The sequence below is a fragment of the Bubalus kerabau genome, chromosome 4, assembly GCF_029407905.1.
Source record: "Bubalus kerabau isolate K-KA32 ecotype Philippines breed swamp buffalo chromosome 4, PCC_UOA_SB_1v2, whole genome shotgun sequence".
Lineage (NCBI taxonomy): Eukaryota > Metazoa > Chordata > Mammalia > Artiodactyla > Bovidae > Bubalus > Bubalus kerabau.
The window spans coordinates 91645726-91668274 of NC_073627.1; the positions used below are offsets into that span (position 1 = coordinate 91645726).

Here is a 22549-nt window from a genome sequence, read left to right on the forward strand (position 1 = left end):
GTGGACTGTTTCAATCAATTAAGTAACAGATCAGTTTTGTGACCTTGGGTAACTTCCTTTTCCTTTTCATTTATTCATCTGTTGGGGTGGGGGTGGGAATTATTTTCTTCCAAGGATTAATGAGATGGGTATGCAAAGCGACTTAGGCAGTACCTGGTACAGAAGATGTCAACAATACATGATGATTGGCATTCGCATTAATATCGTTACTGGTATTTTTATTGTTTTTACATCATGATTACTCTGCTTTTGGAGAAGGCAATGGCAACCTGCTCTAGTACTCTTGCCTGGAAAATCCCATGGATGGAGGAGCCTGGTAGGCTGTAGTCCATGGGGTGGCGAAGAGTTGGACACGACTGAGCAACATCACTTTTACTCTGCTTAAGAGTCTATTTTGTGTGCTGGGCAAAGTGATGTAAAACATACTGTGTTAGTCATTCAGTCGGGTCCGACTCTTTGTGACCCCATGGACTACAGCCTGCCAGGCTCTTCTGTTCATGGAATTTTCCAGGCAGTGGATAGCTACTCTCTTGTCCAGGGAATCATTCTGACCCAGGGATCAAATCTGAGTCTCCTGCATTGCACGCAGATTCTTTACTATATGAGCCACCAGGGAAGCCATAGTCCTTGCTCAAAAGATTTCCAGGGTAGATGGTCTATGTATAAGATGAATGAGGATGCAAAGTGGGAGATGCTTCAACCAATGGACAACATTCTTGGAACAGGAGCCCAGAATTAATTCCTAGTCTGATTTTTTGACTCCTTGTGCTCCACTACACTTTTGGCCAAATCCTTACTTCCCTATTTCCCTACTCCCTTCTTAGTTCTTCCATCATATCCTATTCTCTGAGATTTCATAATTTCCTGTTTGTTTCCCCAGACTTGCATTCATACTCTACTCTTGGCAGATCGGGATGATCTGCAAATTAAGAGGCTGGTAAGGAACTGTCCTGAAGCTTGAGCCAAGGACTTACCACATCTGTTTAGTGTCCTTTGGGCAGCCCAAGAAGGCAGGGCACTGACTGCTTCCATGATCTAGGACAGTGAGTCCTGTAGGAGTTCAGAGAGCAAGCTTCCTGGAGCAGGGGAAAGAGGGTTGGGTTAATATATGAAGGTCTAGTGAAGAGGGGAGGAGGATATTCTAGGAATAAGATGCCCTGGGAGCAAAACACTGAACTGATCATTTGATATGGGAACAAAGTATGGTCTGAGTAAGCTGGAGTGAAGAAAGTCTAAATGGATGTCATCAGAAACAAGTTAGAATTAAGTACATGCCACACTAAGGGTTTTTGACATTAAACTCTGTTTGAGGAACTAGACTTTCCCAGAACACATAATTAGCTTTGACATACAAGTGCTCATTATGTGAAAGGCAAAGTGAACTTTAGGGATATTATGTTTGTGAAAGTTAATGGAGAATGAATGGGCAGTCAGTAATTGTGAAGAACTGGAAGGAAAGTGAGTCTACAATGGGAAGATCTGACTCCAGAAATACATAATTGGTTTTTCCGTAAAAAATGACTTGAGTAGAGTCAAAAAAGATTCAAATCAAATAAAAAAGAAACTGCAGTGGTAGCAGCCTAGAGTTAGTGCCCTAGGACGTACACCTGTTGCACCATGACACTCGCTGTCCACGCAAGGCAGTTTGTGCTCAGTGTTCTGAGCACACCCTTGCAAGCAAAGGCACTGTAAGACTTCCAGCTTATGAGTTGAATGGATCGCAGCAGTTACCATTGCTGCTGGGACAGCTGTAACTGGTTATCCAGCTTACAAAAGATTTTATGTTAAAGATCATCACAACAAATCTATGGTAAACCCTCACATCCAGAAAGACAACCCCAAGGTAGTACATACTTTTGACATGGAGGATTTGGGAGATAAAGCAGTTGTATTGCCATTCTTGGAGGTTCAAAAAATTTCCTCTCTGTGATGGATCTCACACAAAACACAATGAAGAAACTGGAGACAACGTGGGACCTCTGACCAACAGGGGCTCTGTATCAACCTAGAGGGGAGGGATGCGGAGGGAGATGGGAGGGAGGTTCAACAGGGAGGGGATATATGTATACCTATGACCGATTCATGTTTGACAGAAAACAAAATTCTATAAAGCAATTATCCTTCAATTAAAACATAAATAAATTTTTAAAAAAGAATAAAGACACTTAAATGAACATTTTTGATGCAGAAAACCAACTTGTCATGATTTTTCCTGATTGTTTAATTAGAATGACTACCATTTCTGTCTAATTTACCTCCCCTGGGTGCTAGAGGTGGTATACTGAAATTATAGCTTTCATATTCAAGGCCTTTGCCTTACATGTTGAACCACTGTGGTGCACATTAATGTTGAAACAAAAAAGGGAAAAAAAAAAGCTGTTAAGGAATTTGAAGTTTCCATTAAATATCTAATTTGAAACATAGTAATAACCCTGTGTAGGAGACAGCAGAAGAGACACTGATGTATAGAACAGTCTTATGGACTCTGTGAGAGAGGGAGAGGGTGGGAAGATTTGGGAGAATGGCATTGAAACATGTAAAATATCATGTATGAAACGAGTTGCCAGTCCAGGTTCGATGCTCGATACTGGATGCTTGGGGCTGGTGCACTGGGACGACCCAGAGGGATGGAATGGGGAGGAAGGAGGGAGGAGGGTTCAGGATGGGGAACACATGTATACCTGTGGCGGATTCATTTTGATATTTGACAAAACTAATACAATTATGTAAAGTTTAAAAATAAAATAAAATTAAAAAAAAAAAAAGAAACATAATATCTAAGGCTGCAGAATCATTCAGAGCATGTTTAGTTTAAAGGTCAGGAAGGACCAAATAATGCCATTTGCAGCAACATGGATGCAACTAGAGATGATTATACTAAACGAAGTAAGTCACAAAGATAAACACCATCTCACTTATACGTGGAATCAAAAATATGACACAAATGAACCTATCTGGGAAATAGAAACAATCATGAAAAGAGAGAACAAAGCAGTTATTGCCAAGGGGTTGGGTATTAGAGAAGGGAGGGAGTGGGAGGCTGGGGTTAGTAGATGTAAGTTTTCATATATAGCGTGGTTAAACAACACGGTCTTACTGTATGGCACGGAGAACTATCTTTAATATCCTATAATAAACCATAATGGAAAAGAACAAATATGAAAAACAAATAATGTATAAATATGTAAACTAAATTACTTTGTTGAAAGCAGTAATTAACACAACATTGTAAATCAATTATATTTCAATAAAAAAATAAAATGTCAGGAAAGCAAGATTCGGAAAGTTACATGATTTGCCTGAAGTCTTATTGTCAGTTGGAAATAAAGCCTCAAACCAACAACACAACCACTTCTCAGGTTTTCGTCTCTATAAGCGACACTTGTACATTGAATTCCACATTTTTAGTTTTGATAAAGCAATTTAATTGTAGATAAAGTTATTTTCTCTTGGCAAAAGTTACATACATATACTTAAGTGATACATACAATATTTTTTTTCTTTAAGTAGTCATGTTCCTCTTTGTCAATATCAAGTTAAAATCAAATAATACAAAGGAATAATGTGCTCCTTTTCAAAACTTTTCACTGAGTAATTATGCTGTTTTTTTTTTTAAATTGAAGTATAGTTGATGTATAATCATGTGTACAATATAGGGATTCATACTTTTTAAAAGTTATAATCCATCTATAGTGATTATAAATATTGGCTAGATTTATTGGCTATATTCTTCATATTGTACAATATATTCTTAGAGCTTATTTAATACCTAATAAAATACCACTGAATAGGGTGTTGCCTTCAGCTACTGATGGACTGAAGCTTCGCAGGTACATTAGTGGCAATAAAATACCACTCCCTCCCTTCTCTATACCTAATAGTTGGTACCTCTGAATTCTCTACCCCATATTTCCCCTCCTCTCTTCCCTCTCCCCACTAGTTTGTTTTTATATCTGTGAGTTGGCTTATATATGTTCAGTAGTGTTATATTTTTTAATTCCATGTATTAATGTCATATTTTTATATTCCACATATTTGTCTTTCTCTGACACTTCGCTTAGCATAAAATCCTTCAAGTCCATCCACATTTCTGCAAATGGCAAAATTACATTATTACATTAATTTTTCTTTTATGGCCGAGTAATATTCCATTTTGTGTGTGTGTGTATCACATCTTCTCTATATACTCTTCTGTTGATGGACACTAAGATTGCTTCTATATCTTGGCAATTGTTAATAACACTGATATGAATTTTGGGGTGCATGTATCTTTTTTAATTAGTGTGTGTTTTTTTCCAAATATATACCCAGGAGTGGAATTGCTGGGTCATGTGGTTGTTTTACAGCTTTATTTTTAGCTTTTTGAGCAAAAATATGACATTATTATTTTTTACCTATAAGTTACTATAACAAAGACAAAATGGTATACAGGATTTTAAAATCAACATTTAGAGATTACATCTATTCAATAATATTACATTGTAAGTGATGTTTTAAGGTTTTGTTTCAATTGGCCAACCTAATTAAGGACTGTTTAAAGGTCTACATTTTTACCTACTCTGAAACAGAACCTACTCTAAAAAAAAAAAAAGTCTATCCATATCAGAAAATTTAAAAAAAAGAATCTTTAAGAGGATGTGCTACATCAAAGTGACATTTTGCCCCTACATACAACCCACAGTATCCTCTCATAGCTTCTTAAATTCAGGTAAAAGAATTTGTATTCTTATTCACATAATTCCATTAGATTGTCTTCTAACCTCCCAGAAACTACTCAGCACCACCCTATGCAGATACCTAGTGACGAAAGGCCTAGTCCAGCTGCCAGAGGAGTCAGTAATCACTCCTCTCTACTTGCCTTCAGCTACTGATGGACTGACGCTTCCCAGGCGGCACTAGTGGCAAAGAACCCGCCTGCCAATGCAGGAGACCTAAGAGATGCAGGTTCGATCCCTGGGTCAGGAAGATCCCCTGGAGGAGGGCATGGAAACCCACTCCAGTATTCTTGCCTGGAGAATCCCACGGACAGAGGAACCTGGCAGGTTATAGCCCATAGCGTCGCAAAGAGTCAGACATGACCGAAGCAACTTAGCATGTACACACATCGGCACTGATGGACCACGCATCCACACACAACTAAGTCAAAAATGGCATATTAAAGATAGGCATTTAAACCCAGTACACATGCTGATAGCTTGAACGGTAACTTATAAACAGCTAAGGAACTCCTTTAAAAGTGATTTGTCTTTCCATGAGATGAATTAGCTCTTTATATTAAGGAAGCAATAAATTATTCTTTGGTGCCCCAAGTGATTTTTTGAGGTGTAATTTACATTACAGCCCATAGAGTTAGTTTAAGCTTACTAGGAAAGTTCTGAAGTTAAGCAGCAAACAGTTAGCTCCTCACATTTATAACTTTCACTAAAGATAATTAATATTTACTTTAAAGTATGTTAGCTTACTTTAGGATAACTATAAGTGGAGACTACCTCAGGAATTTGAATACTAGCTTACATGAATAAAGCTGATTTCATGCATAGAATAGTTTATTTAATATTGAAATTGGGGAACAACCTTACAGTATGAAACTTGAAAAGGTGCACAAAAAGAGTCCTAAATTTCACACGTGTAATTTATGTATTTCTGAACTGATGTTAAATCTTTAAAAGAGAATTATGCTTTATTTAATTTCAGAGGTTGTTTGATCTTAAAAATCTACTCTTTAAAAAAAGATTTAGGATTTTTAGTGCTTCACATTTTATTTGGGTGTCTTTTAGATAATTCATCTTGTTAGCTATTTGTTGTTTGGAGGTAATGACAGAATCCTAGCAAATGGAGGACAACTCAGCAAGGAGGAACTGTATAAGCTATAGGTAAGATAGAAATGGATACAGAAAAAAACCTTTTTCTTAAATGATAATGGTTTTTTCAGTTAATTCCAAAGGTCAAGCGTGAAAAAGTAGTCTCTCTCCTTAAATGCCGAGATTCATCATCTTGACATTATTTACTAGCTTTGCAGTTCATGAACTGATAGGCGGCCCCGTGGTCTTGTGGTCTCTTGTCCTACATCTGACTACTCTTTAATTATATTATGAGGCAAAAATGTGAATAGTGTGCATATTAAATCCTGGGCGCCAAGCTTTGTCACTTTATGTTTCAATGATTTGTCAGTTCAACCACTGCTAATAAAAACAGCATTTATTTTGTGCTGATTATTTGCCAAATATTATCCTGAAGGTTTTATTATGCATGCACTTATAAATACTTGAACCATAAAAAAATTGCAGTGAATAATAAAATAAACTTTTCTGTAAACCACTAGCTATTTAAATATATATTACCATTTTACCGTATATTTTTAAATAAAATATTTAAGATAAAGTAAGCTACGCACACCTTCCCAACCCAATTCTTCTCTCTCTGTCCAGAGGGCCACAAACATTACAAGGCTGAAGCATATCTTTCCCACCTCTGTTTTTGTCTATAACTGTTTTCTCCATACACTATCTAATAAATATTTATGCAATATTAAAATTGATATAGACTGCATCCATGAAATTGAGACGCTTGCTCCTTGGAAGGAAAGCTATGACAAACCTAGACAGTGTATTAAAAAGCAAAGACATCACTCTCCCAACAAATGTCCACATAGTCAAAGCTATGGTTTTCCCACTAGTCATATATGGATATAAGAGTAAGACCATAAAGAAGGCTGAGCGCCAAAGAATTGATACTTTCAAATTTTGGTGCTGGAGAAGACTCTTGAGAGTCCCTTGGACTGCAAAGAGATCCAACTAGTCCATCCTAAAGGAGATCAGTCCTGGGTGTTCATTGGAAGGACTGATGCTAAAGCTGAAGCTCAAATACTTTGGCTACCTGATGTGAAAACCCAATTCACTGGAAAAGACCCTGATGCTGGGAAAGACTGAAGGCAAAAGGAAAGAGGGCAACAGAGGATGAGACTGTTGGATGGCATCACCAACTCAATGGACATGAATTTGAGTACACTGTTGGAGATAATGAAGGACAGGGTAGTCTGGTGTGCTGCAGTCCATGAGTTTGCAAAGAGTTGGACTTGACTTGGTGACCAAACAACAACAAAGTAGTATCATATTACACAGTGGTCTCATCTTCCCCCACAACATTATATTTTTGAGATTTATCTATACGAATGCATGTGGAACTAGTTATCTATTTTAATTGCTTTGAAAGCATTTTATTATAAGAATAAACCACAAGATATTTATCCATTTACCTTCTGATGGATATTTAAGATTTTCTATCAACTTTAGGCTATAATATTCAATACTATATTAAACATATCTGTGTTTCTCCAGGGTAGATTCCTAAAGGGAAATCAGTGAGAAGCAACATGTGTTCATATTCAACTTTATAGACATTGGTAAGTTACTCTTTAAAATAGCTACACCAATTTATACCCCAACAGCAATATAGGAGTATTTCTTATTACTTCTTCCTCACTGACAGTGCCTTTGACAGTTCTTTTGTTTTTTTTTTTTTTTTTTTCAATCCAGTGGGCATCAAATGCCATGTCCTTGTTATTTTAATTTGTAAATCCCTGATGACTAATATGGTCGAACATATATTTAGTGAGTATTAGTTATTTATATCTCTTTCTGATGATCCTTGCTTTTTTGTCCCCCCACTGGACTGTCTTTTTAAATATAAATTCTAGGAGTTCTTTATATATTACAGGTGTTAGTTTTTTTTTTGCCAGTTATATACATTGCAAAAAATGTTTTCCAACTTGTGTCATCTTTTCATTGCCCATAAATTTTTAGACATTAAACACTTAACTACATATTAAATTTTAATCTAATTTAAAGTATCAATATTTTCTTTTACAGGTTGGGCTCTTTATGTCTTAAGAGAATCTTCCAACTGTGAAGTCATAAATAAATTCTACATTTTCATTTATAAGTTTTAAAGTCCTAGTGAATGTTTATTGATTAATACATCTTTTTCCAATTATTTGTAATACTTCTGTTATATGTGTGTGTCTATAGGATTCTTACTCATCTATGTTGGTCTGTTTGCCTATGTTCTAAACTCACACTGTTTTAGTTTTAATAGCTTTGTTGTGAGTCTTCATATCAGTAGGGCATGGCTCCATCTCTTTTCTTTTTCAAAAGTACTCTGCTTATACTAGATATATTTATTAATTTGTGGGGAATTTGGAATCTTTGTGATATAAAGACTTCCCATTCATAAACACTGCATATCTCTTCATTTATTTGTCTTTTTATATCACTCAGTAAAGGTTTATAACTTTATCCTGAGAAATTTTGATCACAGAAATTATATACTACAGTGTAATGAAAAGGAGCTATTAACATGGAAACTCAACCAAGTGAAGAGAAAGCCCATCCATCATGCATGCACACAATTAACCCTCAACGTTTTCTACAGAATCCATAGACACACAGTGGTCGCTGATGATTCAGTTAGTTGTTTAAGGCAAAAGACTCACTGGCCTCCTTGGTTCAGTTCAGTTCAATTCAGTTGCTTAGTCATGTCCAACTCTTTGCGATCCCATGAATCGCAGCACACCAGCCCTCCCTGTCCATCACCAACTCCCGGAGTTCACCCAAACTCATGTGCGTCGAGTTGGTGATGCTATCCAGCCATCTCATCCTCTGTCGTCCCCTTCTCCTCCTGCCCCCAATCCCTCCCAGCATCAGAGTCTTTCCCAATGAGTCAACTCTTCGCATGAGGTGGCTAAAGTATTGGAGTTTCAGCCTCAACATCAGTCCTTCCAATGAACACCCAGGACTGGTCTCCTTTAGGATGCACTGGTTGGATCTCCTTGCAGTCCAAGGGACTCTCAAGAGTCTTCTCCAACACCACAGTTCAAAAGCATCAATTCTTCGGTGCTCAGCTTTCTTCACAGTCCAACTTTCACATCCATACGTGACCACTAGAAAAAGCATAGCCTTGACTAGACGAACCTTTGTTGGCAAAGTAATGTCTCTGCTTTTGAATATGCTATCTAGGTTGGTCATAACTTTCCTTTCAAGGAGTAAGCGTCTTTTAATTTCATGGCTGCAGTCACCATCTGCAGTGATTTTGGAGCCCAGAAAAATAAAGTCTGACACTGTTTCCACTGTTTCCCAATCTATTTCCCATGAAGTGATGGCACCAGATACCATGATCTTAGTTTTCTGAATGTTGAGCTTTAAGCCAACTTTTTCACTCTCCTCTTTCACTTTCATCAAGAGGCTTTTAGTTCCTCTACTTTGGTTTTAGGAAAGGCAGAGGAACCAGAGATCAAATTGCCAACATCCGCTGGATCATGGAAAAAGCAAGAGAGTTCCAGAAAAACATCTATTTCTGCTTTATTGACTATGCCAAAGCCTTTGACTGTGTGGATTACAATAAACTGTGGAAAATTCTGAAAGATATGGGAATACCAGACCACCTGACCTGCCTCTTGAGAAACCTATATGTAGGTCAGGAAGCAACAGTTAGAACTGGACATGGAACAACAGATTGGTTCCAAATAGGAAAAGGAGTACGTCAAGGCTGTATATTGTCACCCTGCTTATTTAACTTATATGCAGAATACATCATGAGAAACGCTGGGCTGGAAGAAGCGCAAGCTGGAATCAAGATTGCCGGGAGAAATATCAATACCCTTAGATATGCAGATGACACCACTCTTATGGCCTCCTTGGTAGCTGCCAGCTGATCAGCAAGAAATGAAAAGCACAGCTTGCTATTGCAGACAACCAGTGTTATTTATTTTTTTCTCCCTCTCCCTCTTTTTTCTTATTTAAATTCTATTTTGCCTTCTTTGGATACAATCAATTATTGGTTTCATTGGCTTTGTCTATATACAAGGAAAGAACATGCTACAAATGAACTGTTTATCATTGAGTTATTCATTGATACTCTTATTCATATTTTGTACCTATTTCAGTTCTTAGAGTTTTATTACAAGTACAAGTAGTATCTTTCAAGAATTACATTCCTGATTGGTTATTACTACTGTAAGATGGAGCTACTGTTCCCTCTCTTGAGTTGTTCTGAGGAATCTGTTATCAATATCTTAGTAAAGTGTTTGGTGTGCATTTGATCTTCTGTAAGCTTTCTCTTTTTCATAGAAAATGTAGAAATATCATAGGTTATTAGTTTAGAATACAAACAAAATCGGAAAATGTGAAGTTATGTAAAATATTCATATGGAGAACCTTAAGTATTTTTAATAGTTCATGACAGGAAGAGTCATAATGAATCAGAGAAGTCCTGCAAACACTGGCAAATAAAACCATTTAAAACCCTTACACTGTGACATATTACACATACTTTGCAGGGTGTTCTGATTTTTCTTTTGTGATGTCTTATTACATAACTCAAAGTAGCAAAGGTACTAAAACTAAATCCAATCTTTCTATCTCCGCATATTTTCCCAAGAGGGAATTTTGGTAGCCAGTTCAAGTAATACCTATTAGCATGACACAGACATCAAAGATGGGTTTGGAATGTACTTCCACTTTCAAACCATCTGGCTCCTTCAATACCACTGCACATTTCTCCTTTCCATATAATTAGTTAAGAAAAAAATATGGTGGTCACTAAATACAAGGCTTTATGAAGCTAGAAGTAACTTTGAGCACAAGGAGTTTTGAGCACATGTGCAAGGGGACAAATAGATCAAACTTTTGTTTGGAGAAAATGTAAGACTGTGCTAAATGAATGCAGGTGAGAAGATGCTCAACAGAGCAACAAAGTGAGTCACTCTTAGTAACTTACTTGCTCTTGACATATTTCTACTTCCTGGAATTTATGTCCACTAAATGCTCTAAAATAGTAGCCAGCTTAGAAATATAATTAAGAAATTATTATCGTCAGACCTTAGCAGTTGAATTCTCATGTTTCCTCTCCCTTGGCAGAGTTGAAAAAGAGGCTGGTAAACACCTTGAGAACATATGGGAATAATTATAGGCCATTTTATCTAAGTGTTGAACTAATTTTTTAGTTCATAGAAACGAAACTTGTGCCCCTACACTCCCTTCCCCAGCCAGTCTTCCCAAGTGAGGAAGAAGAAATAATTTAAATTAAAGCAGAACTGTTTTTAAATAAACTGCTTTTTTTTGTGGTTTTAGTTGAGCTTCAGAAAATTACTGACATGACCTTAAAAACAATCTCCATCTTTTCACACAGTCTTTAAAGATAGGAGTTTATCTAAATCATCTCTTGAAAGTTCACCTCTATTCCACAAATGACACCTCTATTTTACCAGTCATGAAAAGGAACATGGTACCCTCAGCTGGGAATACTAGAACATCTGATCTGCCTCTTGAGAAATTTGTATGCAGGTCAGGAAGCAACAGTTAGAACTGGACATGGAACAACAGACTGGTTCCAAATAGGAAAAGGAGTACATCAAGGCTGTATATTGTCACCCTGCTTATTTAACGTATATGCAGGGTACATCATGAGAAACACTGGGCTGGAAGAAGCACAAGCTGGAATCAAGATTGCCGGGAGAAATATCAATAACCTCAGATATGCAGATGACACCACCCTTATGGTAGAAAGTGAAGAGGAACTAAAGAGCCTCTTGATGAAAGTGAAAGTGGAGAGTGAAAAAATTGGCTTAAAGCTCAACATTCAGGAAACGAAGATCATGGCATCTGGTCCCATCACTTCATGGGAAATAGATGGGGACACAGTGGAAACAGTGGCTGACTTTATTTTTCTGGGCTCCAAAATCACTACAGATGGTGATTGTAGCCATGAAATTAAAAGACGCTTACTCCTTGGAAGGAAAGTTATGACCAACTTAGATAGCATATTGAAAAGCAGAGACATTACTTTGCCAACAAAGGTCCGTCTAGTCAAGGCTATGGTTTTTCCTGTGGTCATGTATGGATGGTGAGAGTTGGACTGTGAAGAAGGCTGAGCACCAAAGAATTGATGCTTTTGAACTGTGGTGTTGGAGAAGACTCTTGAGAGTCCTTTGGACTGCAAGGAGATCCAACCAGTCCATTCTGAAGGAGATCAGCCCTGGGATTTCTTTGGAGGGAATGATGCTAAAGCTGAAACTCCAGTACTTTGGCTACCTCATGCGAAGAGTTGACTCATTGGAAAAGACCCTGATGCTGGGAGGGATTGGGGGCAGGAGGAGAAGGGGATGACAGAGGATAAGATGGCTGGATGGCATCACTGACTCGATGGACGTGAGTCTGAGTGAACTCCGGGAGTTGGTGATGGACAGGGAGGCCTGGCATGCTGCGATTCATGGGGTCGCAAAGAGTCAGACACGACTGAGTGACTGATCTGATGATTTATTTTATAATAAATTATTTAAATAACTTTTTCTTCTATACCAAGGGAGAGCAGTAGCTTAAATAATGTTCTGTGAACTACAGATCTACAAGCAAGCAAGGTTTGCACTAACTACATACTGAAGAAAATTTCATTCTGTAGTGAATTTCATGTTAATTTTTATCCTGACTTTGTTGTATACAGCTGACAATGCAAACCTATACGATTTGTATCTTGACTATTCTGATAATGACTAACAGCCTTTGACAAATAAGGTCTTTCTGCATATGACACAAATTACATACAAGCAAAGTTTCAGGCTAAGATTAGAAGTTTGGTCACCTGCCATGGATTCTAGAAGAATGCCTCACTTATATTGCTTTTCCAAGGGCGGTGAATGGAATTAACCCTCTTACAGAAAGCTAACAGAAAAGTCTTTCAAATGCAACGTGAAAATAAACTCATGACAAAAGCCCTAGTTGAGGAGGAGTTGAGAAAGTTTCACTTAAAAGTCAAAAAGTGACCCCCCAAAATTAGGCTTTTAGGTGAAAGAGTTCCACAAACAAGTGGTAAGTAAGGCTGTTCTGGTTTTCAAAAATAATTTGAAAGGCTAAAGAAATAGTATGAACAAAGGAAAATTACAGACCTAAAAAAGATGGGAATAATTTTACCCAGAAGTATGACAAGCTGTTTCCCACAGTTAATTCTACTTCCAAAATGTTAGACATACTGGGGATACATTTGTTACTTTCACAACTATAAATTCTAGTAGGCAAACATCCTTAAATTCACATTCTTTATTATAAACCCATACAATGGCTTGAAAGGACCATATGGAAGGTAATTCCAAACAGTTTTTCATCACCTCATTAAAAACTGAAATCTTTCATACCATTTTAACAATAATCACTTTGCATTTAGAAAGATTTTCATGTTTAAAGCTTTTTTCATGCATAGTCTGGGATAGAATTCTTACAGTGTTTTCGATATAAAAATGTTAACCACAGGGCAATAGGGAATAGTAGTGGTGTTTTTTTTCCATCAACAAATACTTAACACAACTAATTTATCATATACAAGAGCCGAGGAGATGCCAAGAAGGTGAGAATCTACATGGATCCTGGCCGCAAGGAACAGAAATACTAACCTAGCAGGAGAGAGAAAATAAGTGCATAAATGTCAGTGGGCTACTAGGGAGGATTTACCTGAAAACAGAATTGTACAAACAGATTATGTTGTGAAACCACTTTTCCTCTCTCACCCACTGCCTTTGTGAAGTGGTTTTGGTGACCCAGAAGCTGTCCTGTTCATGACTCTCCCATTTTCCTTCCTTCCAATGTAGCAGAAACTCATACAAAAGAGGCACAAAAGGAGTTTCACTTTTCTGGCTACAAGTACAAGTAACAACTCATGTTTGAACTCTTCCCTTTAAACAAACACAGAGATTATGGTGATTCATCTTTCCATGTCTATTTGGAAAATAAAGTGACACTTTAAAAGTTTTATACCCTGTGGGCCAAACGAAGTTCTCAGATAGAGAGACACACCCTCCGAAGAAATTGTTAGAATTTCATAAACTTATTAGGAGGCTGAACTAGCTTCTGGTATTCAGGAAGCTTTGCCTTTTCCTTTTCTGTCACATGTTCTTGACAACTCCAGTTCTGATCATTTGTGTTGGTCAGTAATTTCTCTTTCAGCTTAAATGCTTCCTCCCACTCAACTACTTGTGACCTCAGTAAGTTTGAGGAAATTTGGCAACATGCAGTTTTCAGTTCAGTTCAGTTGCTCAGTCGTGTCCGACTCTTTGCGACCCCATGAATCGCAGCACGCCAGGCCTCCTTGTCTTACACCAACTTCTGAAGTTCACTCAGGCTCATGTCCATCGAGTCAGTGATGCCATCCAGCCATCTCATCCTCTGTCGTCCCCTTCTCCTCCTGCCCCCAATCCCTCCCAGCATCAGGGTCTTTTCCAATGAGTCAACTCTTAGCATGAGGTGGCCAAAGTACTGGAGTTTCAGCTTTAGCATCATTCCCTCCAAAGACATCCCAGGGCTGATCTCCTTCAGAATGGACTGGTTGGATCTCCTTGCAGTCCAAGGGACTCTCAAGAGTCTTCTTCAACACCACAGTTCCAAAGCATCAATTTTTGGCACTCAGCCTTCTTCACAGTCCAACTCTCACATCCATACATGACCACAGGAAAAACCATAGCCTTGCCTAGACGGACCTTTGTTGGCAAAGTAATGTCTCTGCTTTTGAATATGCTATCTAGGTTGGTCATAATTTTCCTTCCAAGGAGTAAGCGTCTTTTAATTTCATGGCTACAATCACCATCTGTATTGATTTTGGAGCCCAGAAAAATAAAGTCTGACACTGTTTCCACTGTGTCCCCATCTATTTCCCATGAAGTGATGGGACCAGATGCCATGATCTTCGTTTTCTGAATGTTGAGCTTTGAGCCAACTTTTTCACTCTCCTCTTTCACTTTCATCAAGAGGCTCTTTAGTTCCTCTTCACTTTCTGCCATAAGGGTGGTGTCATCTGCATATCTGAGGTTATTGATATTTCTCCCGGCAATCTTGATTCCAGCTTGTGCTTCTTCCAGCCCAGTGTTTCTCATGATGTACTCTGCATATAAGTTAAATAAGCAGGGTGACAATATACAGCCTTGACGTACTTCTTTTCCTATTTGGAACCAGTCTGTTGTTCCATGTCCAGTTCTAACTGTTGCTTCCTGACCTGCATATAGGTTTCTCAAGAGGCAGGTCAGATCAATGTAATACTATGTAATAATAATGTTTGGGACAGCTTCAATGCTTGCCAAATGACAAACATTGTTTTTAGTGGCACCGCTTAGATAATTCCAGTATGTTCATAATTAGCTCATATTATTCAATTTCCTTTATGGTATAAATTATGTAATAATTAGACTTACATATGAAGTTTGCATAGAGTATCCACATAGCAGCACTTTCTAGGACTTTTGCATAAACCAAGTCCAAAATGAGCTAACTACTTCAGACACTGAATGACATCAAATGGGACAAAATTAAAATGTAATTACAAGATAGCATTCATTAAAGAAATCATAAAACTTTGCTGGCAATGTGTGTGTCCCATAGTATATCACCAAGAAAGCTTTGAGCAAAGAGTTAAAGTTCAAAAGGCAGCCTCTGCATTTGCAGAGTTTAATATACATATGTAAATAAAATAGATTATATGAAGCATTTGAAAAATAAATGACAGTACACTTGGGAAATTTCAGTACCATTCCTCCCCACTCTGAGAGAGGCTGGGACCTAGGACCCTTTGCTGCAATGCTTGTACCTGGACAAAAGTCTCCTCGAGCAACAAAATGCAAACAAACTATAAGGGACTGAAAATAACTAACATACATGCACAATTGGAGCAAATCTGGACAACGAGAAACAAAGAGACCAAAAAGCTCAACTGCCCCTTCTGAGGAGCCAGGAGCAAAAGCAGGGGGTCAGGAACACAAGCAGGCTACTGCACATGTCCCCTGCACACACTAGCAGCAAAGGGGTAGGGAAACTACCGAGGACACTCGTCGGGTCCAACCCCTGGACACACCCGGTCCCTTACCCTGCATAAGGAACCAGCTCATGCCCCGCCCCCGCGCCAGTGAACAAGCCAGCAAGGGAACCTGTTGCTTGTCCCCATTCCCCCTTGCTACAGCAAGGGCCCCATTAAAGCCTTGCCTGAATTTCTTGTCCAGACTCTGATCAATTTCTATTGATTAAGGAGGCCAAGAACCCTGGTAGCTAACAGCTTGGGCACAAACTTTGAAAAGAATGTAAATGTCCATCACAGAGAAGGCGGAAATGACAAAAACAGTAAAGATGGCCTGTGAGTGACCACTGGGAGATTTAATTTACTCGGTGTCTAGAAGATAAGTTGATGAGATATATATGCCAAAACACCTTCTTGAGAGAGGACCATAAGAACGCAGGGTAGAGGAGGTGTAATTTTTTGGGAGGTATTCTTACACATCTTCTGGGATCCTACCATTTTATGACTGGACAAGAAATCCACTGACTTATTGTTCATACATCATCCTCTAATTTTAATATACTTCTGAGTACAAGGTCAGCACCATGAAGAGCCACATTTTGAACTTTTAGAAGTTATCTATCCCATTCTCACCCCAAGTACAACTTACAAATCACGGCTTGATTTGCAAATAGAGAGGAATTTACATCGTGACATCTCCAGTCAACTCAATCCCTTGCTTTCATTTGAGAGCTCATTTTTTAAGACTTTCATTTTTCTCCCCAAACCACCAACAGACGAAACAAATTTTTGTAAAATAAATACGACTAACACTTTGAAGTAAAGATATCCACAAAGAAGCCAGGATTGGAAGACGGTGGCATTGCTACTGACCCATCCACAATTTGGGCTTTACATATCAATTTCTTTTTTGTCTTCACTTATTTAAATCATTTCAAGCTCAGACTCGCTGGCAAAACATCAGTTATTTTCATGTGACTCCTCCACATGCTGCCCCATACAAACTTTACCATTCCAGTAAAATGTTTGAAGGTCATCAGACACAGGAAAAGTGAGAAAGTTACCCCAGGCAGTCTGTCCACTGCCCTGTCACTCTGCTTCCCTCCCCTGCCAACGGATATGAGAAAATACCATCCAAACCTCTTTAGATTTGCGAAAACCAACTACCATCACGAGGCAGAATTAGCAACTGAACTTTTGTGCTTCTAAGAATAAATAGAAGAGGCACTGTACCGGGTCTTCAGTTTTGTGACTATTCAAGAGGTCAGACAGGAAATCTTCATGTAGACTCTCTCTTCGAATCAGTGTAAATTCCCTTAGGAAAACAGCCCCTTGGCTTTGGTCTCCACATACCTAGAGAGATAAGAGAGCCGAATTAAGCCTTCAGATTGAGCCCAGAGGGAGGGGCACTGAGAAATTAACATCTCGGGGTTGCAGAAACCTCTTGGATTCATTTCAAGTCTGATTAGAGAAATCAGAAACGATGCACAAAAATACATATTCATGTGAGAGCCACCAGAACATTCTGGCATGTGGCTCGTGGGATGGATGCCAGGAAAGTCTCCTGCTAAGTTGGCACATCTTAATTGACTGGCGTACAATGTCAAAATTTAGTGATTTTAAGTTATCTTTGAGGCCAAGTCAAGCATAGTCAGGCTCCTAGACTTATTCCATTGGAATATCCATCTGTATGCCTCACAATAGGGGTCTTGTACCCACAGGGATCCATCCCTAGTCTTCTCTGAGCATCTAGGTAGATCCTAATGTCCTGCAAACAACTGGCAGGGGTGTAGCAGCTGGCCTGCACCCACATCAGACTTCCTGAATTATTCCAGGACTTAATAGAACCAGATGCATTTAGCTACTCTGGTGGGAGGCACTGGAGAATTTTTATCTAGAGCTTATCACATACCAGGTTCTTTACACGTGTTATCTGGCACCAGCCCCAGGAGGTGTCTGTTATTAGCCACGCTTTACAAATTAGGAACTAGAGGCAAAAGGGTTTTAGGAGTTTGCCAAGTTGGTAAGTGCTGAAACCAGCACTCAAATACAAGGCTGAATCTAAAACCCTTTTGTGTTCACTATCTCATTTTACTACTGAGTTACCCAAACCTCCTCTGGTGAAGGACAAATTGTTAAGTAACTTCTAGAAATTCAAGGACTGGTATCTATTCCCCCAGGCCTCCTACCATCTCTGTTTCTGAGCCTCAGTTTACTCATCACAAAACTGGAAAGATATCATATTACTGGATCACTGAGAGGACAGGAGATAATATATGTTAAGTACTTTGTACAAGGACTTGCATATAGTAAGGTTTTAATAAAGAACTGCCATTATTGCCATTTGGAACAACATGGATGGACCTCGGAGATTATCATACTAAGTGAAGTTAGTCAGAAACACAAATACCATAGAATATCACTTATATGTGGAATTTAAATACCACGCAAATGAGCATATCTATGAAACAGAAACACATTCATACCTATAGAGAGAACAGACTTAACGGCTGCCAAGGGGAAGGTGGGTAGGGAAAAGAAGGATTGGGAGATTGGGATTAGCAGATGCGAACTATTATGTATAGGATGGATAAACAACAAGGTCCTACTGTACAGCATGGGGAACTATATTCAATATCCCATAATAAAGTATAATGGAAAAGGACATAAAAAAGAATATATATATATATATATATATATATATAACAGTCACTGCGATGTACAGCAGAAATTAAACACAACAATCTAAATTTTAAAATAAGAGCCACTATTACCATTGAAAGCACAAGGAACAAATAAAAACCTAACCTTTTAACATACATAAAGCTCTTTGACCACATTCATAATAGCTATAGATAACTATTAAACTATCTCCATATTATTTTCATATTATTTTAACTTTTATACCTTTTCATGGTATTGGCAATATTGGTAAGGAATATATGGGTGTTCATCATATTAATTTCATATCCTTCTTGAATGTCTGCAATAGTTCATAATAAATTAAAATAATTTTAAACCTGCAGTCTTTTGGAGATAGTATAATTTTTCTATACTTTATATATAAATGGCTTCTGTTACTACACAGTACGGTCAGTATCACTGTGGTGGACAGAATCTTGGGCCCCTCACTCCCTTGTGTCATCTCTGTGAATACACTGCTTAACATGACAAAGGGACTTACAGGTAAAATTAAGTTTGTCAACTTCAAGGTAGGGTTAGTATCTTAGATTTTCCAGATGGGCCCAGTACAATCATCAGTTCAGTTCAGTTCAGTTCAGTCGCTCAGTCGTGTCCGACTCTGCGCTAAAAACAGAGCTTTCTCTGGACTGAGGGCCGAAGAGGAAGTCAGGGAGATTCAAAGGGTAATAAGCCAATGCTGGCTTGAAGATGGAGGGGGCCATGAGGGAAGCGTGAAAAGAAAATGAGTTCTGCCAACTATGAAGGAGCTGGGAAGAGGATCCTTGACCTGGAGAAATAAATTTTTGGCCAACACTTTGATTTTAGCCCAATGAGACTCTGAGCAGAGAATTCAGTCATTCATGCCTTGCTAGACTTCTGACCTGCAGAAATCATGAGGTAATACTTCTGCATTGTTTTCAGCAATCAAGTCTGTGGTAATTCATTATGGCAGCAAGAGAAATCTGATAGAATTATCAAGAGGCAGGGTGCAACGAGAGGTTATCTCATTTCCTCTCCTAGACTGTTTCGTAAGAATTAACCAGTATGATACAAGTAGAGGTAGAATCTAAAAGACTGGTCCTTGGAAATGTATCCATCTGGCTAACCTAATACCTATTACATTTAAAATTAATTTCTCTTCATTCTTTTCCCATCAGGGTCAACCATTTCTTGACTCTACAAGTTAAATATACTTCAAAAACCCATCTTGACTATGTAATTTCCCTGCTCAGAAGCTTGCAGGATACCCCAGCTACTGTTGGGTATATTCCAAATTCATGTCTTCATATTCAGGATCACTCACAGCTGTTCAAGTTCTAGATATGGGTTGGCTGCATTTGTGCAACTCCCTTTTTGGAAAAGATCAAGATTCAAATTTAAAGTAAACTAGAATTGATGTGTGTTGACTTTCTTGTTTTCAAAAAGACTAATATATGCTGATCACCAGTGAACCTTATATTTTATGAATCATTTCTCCAAATATCATAGGCTATTTAGAATTTAACTTATTATTCAAAATGGTGACCATCTGTAGTCATGCAGTGCTATAGTTCTTAAAAGCTACAATCAGGAGAGAAGATGAATAAACTTCACACTTTCTTTGCGAGAATTTTTTTTCCTGTGTAAGACATGTTTCTTTCATTAAACTGATTAAAGAAATAAACAGAAATGACTCAAATATCCTCCAAAGAGACAGTGAGATGTCAGATAAAAAGACTGAATATTCAATGCTACAAAAATGAAAGACAATCAGCAAACACCTTGTCCATTTGGTTTATACTTTAATTCTCAATCATAACTGTGTATTTGTTTTAGAAAGCATCTCTGCCTGTTTATTTTTCCCAAGAATGTTGACACTTTATAAGTCATACAATTCTCACCAAATGCTCAACCATCAAATACTATTATGTGATACTAGGGCAGAAGGAATTCATTAAGCTAAAATTCAATTTAATCCTGGAAAAAGAGAAGAATATATGTTCGATGAAAGTAATTATAACCATTTCCCCCCTACAGATATCATGTGCATATCTGTTTTTAATTTAATTTCTATTCATGAATGCTATTACTAATTAAACAATTTAAACTACCCAAATTAACTTGGTCAACATTATGTGGTTTTGAAAATCTCTATTAACTATGGACAATAATAATTATATTATATGTGTTTTATAAACATTATTATGATGAAGGAGATATATAAATATATAAAGATATATAAACATATAGATTTTGTACTTCTATTTCAAGCAGATTTTTAGATTATTTAAATCCAGAGTAGTCCTTTATCTTACTGATGCTTTCGTTCATTCATGTGTACACACATTTACTCAGGTACTATTATGTGTCAAGAGCTCCACTATAGCACATATTTCCTCCTTGCAGGGCATAGCTATCTAATGAGTACACGGATGTGGTAGAGACGAGTAGATGGTCCCAAAAGCCACCATCTTCTCATCATCTTTGCACATGTCTAGAGTATAATTTCCAAGCTTCCTTTGCAGATAAGGTGATTGAGACTGAGTTTTAGCTAGTGGAAGTGATGATACCACCAGGCCCATAAAAATCTCCCTATTACCCTCCTCCATGCTCTTTTGCCTCAAGTCTGTTTAGAATGAAGAGAGCCTCAGGAAAATCTTGGAGTCCCTTGTTAAAGGTCACTGAGGTTCCATTAGCTGAACAACTTCATGCAAGAAACAAACCCATGACCTGTTCACTACCTAATATTGTAACGTGAGAGGGAAGAGGAATGGAGGGAAAATAAGGATAGAAAACTAAAAGATACAAACCACTACATGTAAAATAAATAAACCACAAGGGTGGATTGTATGGCATAGAGAAATATAGCCATTACTTTATAGTAACTTAAATGGAGTATAGTCTCTGTAAGTATTGAAATGCTATGTGTACACCCAAAACTAATACAGTAAGTCCTCATCATATGAATGAGTTCTGTTCCGAGAGCACTTTTTAAAGTTTTCTTTCTTCATAAATCCAACAAAGTTAGCCTAAGTATCTAACTAACACAATTGACTAGACTGTGTATTACTATACTATAATAGGTTTATACTTTTCACACAAAAAACACAAAAAAACCAAACACATACAAAGAATAAAGACAACATTTTTAATCTTACAGCACAATACCTTGAAAAGTACAGTAGTATAGTATGACAGCTGGCATACAGGGGCTGGCATCGAGTGAACAGGCAAGAAGAGTTACTGACTGGAGGAGGCAGAGGAGGTGGCAGATGGAAGAGCTGAAGGATCATCAGCAACAGGAGACAGGGGGCAAACTGCAGTTTCACTAATGCCTGAGGTTGATGGAGCCTGATGGTGATGGTATGCACACTCTTGGAAAGTCTGCAATTTCAAGGTTAGCATGTAGGGGACTTACCATGGCATGTAGGGGACTTACCATATTATAAGATCAACTATACTTCAATAAAAAGTGCAAAAAAGTAGCTAACACTCTACTGTGTTTAAACCACTATTCCTTACTGGGGGTTAATCTACCTTAATTACACAATGAAAAATCAGATTGGAACAGAATGTGTACAGTGGGGAGGGGCCAAATCATGAATCAAGCAGCCAGTGTCTCAGAAGTGGACTTATAAGTTTAGAAGTGTGTGCAGGTGGTCCTAAGGAAGTAAGACTGGAAATGAGGTAAAAAGTTTCAGATTACTGCAATTATTTAGATGAGAATTTATGAAGACCCTGGTGGCTCAGTGGTAAAGAATTTGATTGTCAATGCAGGAGATGTGGGTTTGATCCCTGGGTTGGGAAGATCCCCTGGAGAAGGAAATGGCAACCCACTCCAGTATTCTTCCCTGGGAAATCCCATGGACAGAGGAGCCTGGCAGGCTACAGCCCATGGGGTCACAAAAGAGTTGGACATGGCTTAGCAACTAAATAACAACAACAAGGGACTGGTGGGGAAGGGAAATATCGTAAGATTTGGTGGCTAACTGAATGCACGACACCAGTCTCAGGTTACATCCACATTTTCTGTCTGAATTTGAGCAGAAGAGCACAGTGGATAGTA

At 38.1% G+C, this 22549-nt stretch overlaps 1 protein-coding gene across 16 annotated transcripts in view; it reads right to left on the reverse strand.

Annotated features, from left to right (window-relative positions):
• ADAMTSL1 (ADAMTS like 1) overlaps nucleotides 1-22549 on the reverse strand; it is a 1145195-nt gene that overhangs the window by 800066 nt on the left and 322580 nt on the right. For all 16 annotated transcript variants that reach the window (XR_008713477.1, XR_008713475.1, XR_008713480.1 and 13 more), the window contains one exon: nucleotides 17056-17175. Coding sequence is in view for 1 of the 16 variants with exons in the window: in XM_055577966.1 (XP_055433941.1) it covers nucleotides 17056-17175 (120 nt within the window). In the remaining 15 variants the exon portion in view is untranslated. The remainder of the gene's footprint in view (nucleotides 1-17055; nucleotides 17176-22549) is intronic.